This window comes from Verticillium dahliae, genomic scaffold, assembly GCF_000150675.1.
Source record: "Verticillium dahliae VdLs.17 supercont1.1 genomic scaffold, whole genome shotgun sequence".
Taxonomy (NCBI): domain Eukaryota; kingdom Fungi; phylum Ascomycota; class Sordariomycetes; order Glomerellales; family Plectosphaerellaceae; genus Verticillium; species Verticillium dahliae.
The window spans coordinates 57,103-65,250 of record NW_009276921.1 but is presented as its reverse complement, the minus strand read 5'-3'; the positions used below and the strand labels follow the sequence as shown (position 1 = coordinate 65,250).

Here is an 8,148-nt window from a genome sequence, read left to right as displayed (position 1 = left end):
ACCGGGCCTTTGAGGGGGTTTCACTCCTTCCCTTTCCCCTATAAGGCGGCGCCGGTTCCCTTTTTTTCCCCGTCCGTTTCTGTTATGGTAATTCTTCGCCTATCCCTCCCCCCCCTTCTCTGCCCCGCGCTCTTTGTGCCCCCAAATTGTTTATTCCAACTGGCCATCGGTTGCCTTCAACCGCCCCCGGAGGGGGTCGGTGTTTCTTGTTTCTCCGCCCCCCGACGCGTCGGCCCGCGGCCGCGACGAGGGCAGCGCGAGGCCCTGTTTCCTGATGCCCCGGGGCGCGTGGTCGTCGACGGGGTCCGTGGCGCGGCGGCGCTCGAGGTCGCGGTCGGCGTCCAGGGCCTCGGCGAAGAGGACGTGGAGGGGCCGGGCGGGGTGCCAGTCGCTGGCGCGGGAGTAGCGTTTGCGGTAGAGGTGGGCTATGCGGGAGCCCGTGTTGGCGGGGAGGTGGGCGAGGTTGTTGTCGCTGGTGGATGGGGCGTGGGAGGGGGGGAGGAGGGCGGCGAGCATGTCGGGTTCGTGGAAGGTGGGCAGGGCGGCGTGGTTTGCGTATTGCGCTTTGGGCTGGTTTGAGGGTGATGATTGTGGTGGTAATGGCGACGGCAAAGAGGAGGAGGAGGAGGGGATGCGACCTTGGGCCAAGGTCTGTTGTTCAGTCTCCGGGAGGCCGAGGAGGAAGGGGCAGGCTTCGTAGATGGCCGCGACGCGGACGCGCATCTCGTGCGTCTCGCAGCGGTGGATGCAGGCGAGGCGCCACACGAGGCCCATTGTGTTGGGCTTGCGCAGGGCAAAGGCGAGGGTGAAGAGCTCGTGGTACGACGTGCTGTCGAGGGCGACGTTGTGCTGGTAGAAGCGGTAGAGCGCGGCCGCGGCCGCGGCGGGCTGCCGCTGGATGTGGGCGTGGCTCAGCATCGTGTTGAGCGTCTTGGTGCCCACCTTGACCGAGGGCCAGCGCGGCGCCTTGTCGAGCAGGTCTCGGCACGAGGCCAGCTTGCCCTGCCGGCCGAGCTCGTTGAGCATATTGTTGAAGGACGCCGTCGTGATCCAGCCGAAGCCGTATTTCTGGTTCTGCGAGTCGATAAAGGCCGACACGCCGCTCCAGCTGCGCCGCGCCTGCTGCAGGTCGTGCATGATGAACCGCGTCGCGATCATGCGGCTGGCGCGGGGGTCGTCGAGCAGCCCGCGCTCGTTCATGGCGCGGAGTACGTGCTGCTCGACCTCGTTGTTCTTGACGATGGCCAGGAACAGCGACCACGTCTTGAGCGTGGGCACGTAGCCGCGACGGGCCATGAGGGAGACGATGCTCCCAAAATTGCGGAGGTCGTCGAGCCTCATGTTGCCCGTCAGTAATGTGTTGAAGACCTCGACGTCCATGGGCAGCGACGCTGCCTCCATCCGCACAAACAGCTCGCGCACCTGCGGCCGGAACACCACGCCATGGTTGCCCATCCACTTGAGCACCGTCTTGAAGGCACTCGTGGAGAGAGATGATCGGGTTTCCCGGGACTGGAACACGTCCATGAGGAGGTGCAGCACCGCCTCGCGTGCCTTCATGCCAGATCCGTATAGCTCAGTGGCCGTGTAGTGCGGCATCTTTGCCCGCACGAGAGCCGTGACGTAGGCCTCGAAGGTTTCCGGCGTCCAGTATAACGGACGGGGATAGTCTTCGAATTTATAGAGTATGGTCCACTCGGGAGTGAAGCCAGGTTTCTCCAGCGGTTTTGTGCTGGTCCAACGACGCGGCTTGCTCCTTTTGTGCCCGTTCTTCTGGATGGACGTCGAGCTTGTCGCCGGCAGCGTCTGGTGTTCCACCACACCGCTAGCCGCTGTCGTCATCGTCGTCGCCGCCGCCGTTGGCGGGCTCGATTCGGCAACCTGTCCGGCAATATAGGCAATCTCGGCCTTGGCCGCCTCGACGGCGTGATCGAAGCCCATCAGAACGATGCGTTTGCCAGGGGGCCGTAGGGATTCGCTGGCCGGCGACTCGTCCATGTCAAGCCGACAGTCGGTCCTCTCGGCGATGTCCCAGATGGTCTGGTCAGTCCCGTACAGCAACCGATCAGCGACCTGCCGCGTGACGACGAGCGTGCGGCTGGCCTGGGACAGCGTGCGCGCGACCTTGGGCGCCCTGTTCGACAGAATGGTGAGCACCTTGCGCCAGTCGGCCGTGTCCCTGCCCTTGCCCTTCCGGATCTCGTCGAGCCGCAGCTGCTGCCACAGGGCGCGGTGCTGGCGCTGGCGGCTGGCGTTCGTCTCGCGGACGGAGGCGTAGACGACGCTGCCCTTGTCCATGACGGAGCCGGTCGTGACGGCGGCCTCGATGGTCTTGGCGTCCTCCTTGACGTCGTATACCAGCGTGTCGAGAAACTGCCTCTTCATGGCATCGTGCATCGACTCGGGCTGGAGCGCTGGAGCGATGCGCATGGGCGGCGCCGCGTCCAGCTCGAGGACCCTAGGCGGCGACAGGGAATGTCGAGCATCACCGAGCTTTCTCGCACCACCGAGCTTTCTCGCATCAGGGATAGCAGCAGCAGCCGTAGCAGCAGAAGCAAGCCCCGACGCGAGGCGTCGTCGCATCCACGGCGGCCACGGCCCGCAACCGCAACCGCAACCCGGAGAACCCCTGGGAATCAGCGGGTTCCCAGCGTCGCGGATCGACAGCGGCCGGGCTCGCCACGCTTGCTTGATCCCCAGGGACATTGGCTATGAGCGGTTCATTCTTGGTGGTGTGCGGTAAGGGTCGGCGTCGGGATCGGGTCGGCGCATGTGTCTTCGGTTGGGTATGCGTAGCCCGTGGTCTTTGGTCAATCGGTTGTATCTGTCGGTTGAGAACGGTCTGCTTGAGTCTGCTTGCGTCGATATAGCCATGGCCTTGGGGAGAGGGACAATTTTCGCGCCGGGGACCGACTTGGCGCCTCGCCGCTAGGCGATAGGCGATAAGGCGCGGCTGGCGCGGCTGGAAATTGTCCGGACAGGCGCGTTTGCTCCACCGCGAGCTACATAATGCCCCTTGATGCCCCTTTAGGCTCGATGCCCCTTTAGGCCCGATGCCCCTTTAGGCCCGAGAATGGTCTTAGGTACTTTGAAGCCAAGAGCCGCCGGCTCGACCGTCGACTTGAAGCATCTCATCTGATATAATGCTATCAAGCGATATCACACAACTGGCCCAGAAGCTGAATTCTGCCATTTTATCTGGAGCGCCCAGTACGTCTGTACCTGAGGTCCTTTAAAGGGATGGTCACATATTCAAACAGCACCATGTTTGAATCGATTCTGCCGTGTTCGTAGTATGCATATCGTATATTGTTAGGAAATGGGTATACCGCGCCTCAAACCCCATGGATGGGCGTTGTGCCTCGAGGAAGCTTGCCCGTGTTGGGTTGTGCCGGGCCGCTCTGGTCCACGCCCTCCCAGGCCTCGCTCCATCCCTCGTCGCCGTCGACCGCGCCCCTCGATTCGCCGTTCTCTGCCACGCCTTTGACGTCGCTCCAGTATGATAACCGTCTGACCTCCTCGTCGGCGTGCTTGATGGCGGCGCCGAGGTTGTTCCGTCTCGTCTTGAACGCCGCGTCCCCCGTGTCGACGTTGTTCATCTCGTCATACACCTGAGTCAGGCGGCTCAGCAGGATCCGCCTCGACGCCTGGAAGACGAAGATGCCCATAATGTCGTGCATCTCGTCCTGGAGCCGCTCGAGGTCATCCTTGGCGTGCTCGAGATAGTTGTCCACGGCCTCGATCTTCTCCCGGTCGATGCGCGCCGCGCGGAGCACCATCATCAGCATCCACACGTCCTCGATGACGGGCTTCTCGTCCAGGACGCTCTCCGTGGCGGAGAACCGGCCGATGCTGCCCTTGCTGCGGACACTCGCCCTGCTATGCGTGCTCGCCCTGCTCCCCTGCCGACTGGCCCCGTGCGACGAATGCGGCCGATGGTGCTCTGCGGGCATGACGTTGAAGTAGTCCGTGTTGAGCATGTGAGGATCCGAGGCCAGGTCGTCGCTGCACTTCTTGACGCGTTTGCGGATCCAGGCCCGCCTCCTGACGAACGAGTTCCACCACTTGGGGCCATGCCACGAGAACTTTTGGGCAAACATGAACGAATACTCCCACCCAAACTCGTCCATGGCCACGCCCTCTTCACGGTTGATGCGCCATTCCGGCCACGCCCATTCCCAGCTCGGATCAGGGACCGTCGCCGTCCTGATGTTGGTCGGGCTCGTCTTCTGGAACTGGTTCGTCCAGGGCGACGGATCAAGGTTGCCGAGGGCAGCACCCGAGAAGAGAGCCGCGCCGCAGACGAAGCAGCCCCTCTCATTCTCCCACAGGATATCAATCTGGGATTCGGGCTCTTTGCGCTGCTTCGACTTTGGTCGCGCCGTGTCGCCATGGGCCGCCAGTGTCGGGGGTTCGAGCGGCGTAGGACCTTTTTTTGGCAACAATGTGTTAGCACGCCTACCGAGACGGGGGAGATGAGGAGCAAGTGGCTGGATGTACACAACCTTCTACCTCGATTGATGGGCCCGTTTGCGCCGTGTCCCGAGCACCGATGGGACTTTCATCTTGTCCCTGTTCTGACTGTGTGTCGTCGGCTCCCTGTCGGATGTCGAGAGATGATCGCCCGGTCGTCTCGGCACTGCGCTGTCTATCGTGTGGGCTCTGCTCTCCCTCGACGCTCCGCACGCGCTGGGACGACGCCTGGAACGAAGATTGGTCCTCATCGACTGTCAGGGCCGTGTTGCTCCTTGAGCGAGTCGTCGGCGGTGATTCCTGGTCGACGAGGCCTATTTCATGATCATAGTCGCTGTCTTTCAGAGTCTGGACCCGACGAGACGTGTGCAGTGACAGGTTCGGCATGGCTACGTCTCGTTGCTTGGCATGGCGGTTGCCCGAGTCGACAGGCTTGCTTCGCCGCCTCCAGAGATGAAGCGGGCGAGTGTCGTGATGTCTAGCGAGATTTGTGATGCAGGGCGAATGGATGGATGATGGAGAGGTGAGCGAAGAGAGAGCTTCTGCAGAGTAGGGCAGGCGGGTCACGATGGTTTGACGTGAAGGCCGTTCGACTGTGGCATCAGGGAGGGGGCTTGAGGCTTAGCTCCTGGTTGTCAATGTTGCACCCAACCAATGTTGCACCCAACCAGACCTGAGGCGGGGGAGGGGGGGAATCAGGGATTCGAAGAATTGAAAGTTCTAGGGCGCAGGGTGAGATTGATTGGCAGCAACAGGCTGGTCAGACCAGCGGAGGAAGGGTGGTGGCTGCGAAGACACTGTCCTCCATCTCCATAGCTGCGACGCGGGTGTGCCGTGCGCGGCTGAGAAGATCCAGATCCAGACCCCAATGCAGGCAGGTCTAGCTGTGCTGTGCTGTGTTCGATGACGCAAATGGCTTCTCGTGGGTACAAGTAGTGATGGGGCCCCCTCTCCACCATCTATCTGCCTGCGGGTCAGAAGGGACAGGGGGGTGATGCTCGAGCTTGACGGTGGGACTGGAGTCGAATGGCATTTGCATTCCGGATCGGCAAGTCTCCTTACATTGGGTGCGAGTCTTGGCGAGTTTGCTTTACTTGATCTTACCTCTGGACCTCTGACATGGTATGCGTGTCTTGCCTGCCATTCTACCTTCAAGGCAAGGTAGGTACCTACCTAAGATGGGTACGTGAAGAAGCAGGCCCGTGCTTGCCTGCATTCAAGACCTGTGTCTGGCGCTTGCCAAGAAACAGAGCTGGTACCGTACCTGCACGTACCTAGGCACGTACCTACAGAGGCAGGGCAGGACCGGCGGGTCCCCGCATTGGCCGGCACTACGTCATGTATCATGATCCAACAGCTCGATCACTCTTGCACCAGAAGACGCGCCCAGAGCGGAGAGGAGAGGGGGGAAGCTGCCAGGAATTGGAGACATGGCTCCGATCTGGGCGAATGGGCGTCCCGAGCTGGCCGTCAGCGTCAGGCCTTGCGTGACAGAGAGAGAGAGGCAGAGAGAGAGGCTGGGCCCAGGAGGGAGGCGGCTAGAAGAGAGAAGTGACTTGTTGCAAGACGTGATGTCGTAGTCGTAGCCACAGCCGGGAGCAATAAGTACTTTCCCATCCGCCTGCCTCACCTATGTCCTTCCCTCCCTCACTTCTCTCACACTCACCAATCAATCCATCCGCTGCACCTTGACGATCACAGCTCCTACCGACACACACACACACACACACACACGCACACACACACTCCACGCCTCCCCATCACCCACCGACCATCCATCACCATGTCCAAGTCCAAGGCCCCCCTCGCCATCGGCCTCACTGCCGCCGGCGGTATCGGCTACTACCTCTTCGCTGCTGGTGGAAGCCCCAAGGTCGCCGAGAAGAAGGCTGAGGGTAAGCGCATTCGTTCCCCCGTCCCGACACCGTTCCGCTGGCTGACCGTGACCTCCCCTTCTTGCAGCCGACGCTCACAGGGCCGCTGCTAGCATCAAGTCCCACCTTCCCGGTCGCGATGTTGGCGCCCAGGGCACTCTGGGCGATGCCGCCGCCCGCACTGGTGCCAAGATTGACCACGCCGTAAGCCTTCTTGCCCCTTTCTCTCTCTCTCCCTCTTTTCCTTCTTGTTTTGACTACCACCGTCCCATCGGAGACCAGAGTCCTGACTGACAAACGTCCCAGGCCGCCGAAGCCGACAAGCAGTTCGGCATCGCGAAGAGCAACGCTGAGGCTTTCGCCAAGGACGCCAAGGCCGAGACGCTCAAGAGCATCAACGAGTTCGACCACAAGGTCGAGAACAAGGCCTCCGAGGTCAAGAAGGCCGCCTCCTCCTGGTTCAGCAGCGGCAACAAGCCCTGAGCTCGCCGTTCCATCGTTTCACACCGTTCGACCCTGGGGGAAAGTACGTGGCAAGGCGTTACACCGATTCTGCTGTAGGACTATGACATGGAGACCACGGATGGCGTGGTCGCCACAGGGACGCCGTCTCTTCTGATTTTTTTTTCCCCTTTTTGCTCACTTCTGTTCACACAACATGGAAGGGCGCGGCGACATGACATAGTAATTGATGACCACCACCAATCCCATCCAACCCTGGAAATGATCCATTGACCCTGCCCTCGGGCTGTCTGTGAAGTGTTGAATATAATCATGTATCCGCTGCAATTCCAATAGTACACTGCTTCCCTGTCTTATACATGTTTGACGTCCCGTCTTTACCTTTCTAGACTGTTGGCCACCAGGTTGAGGATCTCCTCGGTTCCCTTTCTCGCGTTGGCTGGGCGCTTCGCAATCGCCTGCCAGTATTCGCCGTGTCTCGGCTCGACGAGCACACACTTGGTGATGACCTCGCCCCGTTTCTCCTGCGAAACATGTAAATGTTAGCCTCGTGCACCAGTGTTCGTCCAATGCCCAGCCCGAGGGATTCACTCACGTCTGTGCCATGCTGGAGGAGGAACTTGTAGTACCAAGCCCACGTGTCGCCGTTGTTGCTGTCCAGCACCAGCGCCTTCTCGAACCAGTTCTGCGCCTTCTCCAGCTTGCGCTCGCCCCAGAACAGGCGCGCCACGGCGACGAAGAGGATGGGGTCGTTGTCGACCTTTTTGATGGCCTCGAGGCTGCGCGGCTTGCGCTGCGTGCGCGGCTCGAGGTGCCAGATCTGCTCGCTCCACAGCAGGCCGCTCTTGGGCACCTCCTGCAGCGCCTTGGCCATGAGCGACTTGGCCTGGTTGACGTTGCCGGCGCGGCGCTCGACGCGCACCGACTCGCACCAGAGCGCCGGCGACCGGGGCACGGCGAGGCGCGCGCGGTCCAGCACGGAGCGCGCCTTGACCACGAGGCCGGCGCGCTCCTCGAGCCGCGCGTACAGGAGCCAGAGCGGCACCGACGCCGGCACGGCCTTGACGCCCGTGCTGTACGCCTCGCGCGCCTGGCCGAGCTTGTCGAGGTCCTCGTAGATCTGGCCCTTGAGCATCCAGAGCTTGGCCGCCGCGGGGAAGTACTGCAGCGCCTGCTGGACGAGGTCCAGCGCGGCGTCCGTGTGGCCGAGCACGCGCTCGAACACGACGCTCTTCATCCAGACGCGGTCGGTGGGCGCCTTTGTCCCGCGCGTCGTCCAGCAGCTTGCGCGCCAGCTCCGGCTGATCGATCTCCGCCTCGAGCTTGACGGCCGCCAGCC

General features: G+C 61.9%; 4 protein-coding genes across 4 annotated transcripts in view; 1 reads left to right on the top strand and 3 right to left on the bottom strand.

Annotated features, from left to right (window-relative positions):
- Positions 1-150: 150 nt before the first annotated feature.
- Positions 151-2,706, bottom strand: VDAG_00015 (uncharacterized protein; the record flags this gene model as incomplete). Its single annotated transcript, XM_009651392.1, has 1 exon — positions 151-2,706. One exon carries the CDS (start codon positions 2,704-2,706, stop codon positions 151-153), a length of 2,556 nt encoding a protein of 851 aa, XP_009649687.1.
- A 629-nt stretch (positions 2,707-3,335) lies between these two features.
- Positions 3,336-4,860, bottom strand: VDAG_00014 (uncharacterized protein; the record flags this gene model as incomplete). The annotated part of the gene is made up of 2 exons (XM_009651391.1): positions 3,336-4,429; positions 4,506-4,860. 2 exons carry the CDS (start codon positions 4,858-4,860, stop codon positions 3,336-3,338), a joined length of 1,449 nt encoding a protein of 482 aa, XP_009649686.1.
- A 1,396-nt stretch (positions 4,861-6,256) lies between these two features.
- On the top strand, positions 6,257-6,830 carry VDAG_00013 (uncharacterized protein; the record flags this gene model as incomplete). Its single annotated transcript, XM_009651390.1, has 3 exons — positions 6,257-6,368; positions 6,436-6,551; positions 6,654-6,830. The coding sequence occupies 3 exons, from the start codon at positions 6,257-6,259 to the stop codon at positions 6,828-6,830; spliced, it is 405 nt and encodes a 134-aa protein (XP_009649685.1).
- Positions 6,831-6,959: 129 nt separating this feature from the next.
- VDAG_00012 (pre-mRNA-splicing factor prp1) overlaps positions 6,960-8,148 on the bottom strand; it is a gene marked incomplete at its 5' end in the record, with an annotated part of 3,198 nt that continues 2,009 nt past the window's right edge. Inside the window, 2 exons of the mRNA XM_009651389.1 lie at positions 6,960-7,333; positions 7,405-8,040. Of these exons, the coding sequence (XP_009649684.1) occupies positions 7,187-7,333; positions 7,405-8,040 (783 nt within the window). The 3' untranslated portion in view covers positions 6,960-7,186. The remainder of the gene's footprint in view (positions 7,334-7,404; positions 8,041-8,148) is intronic.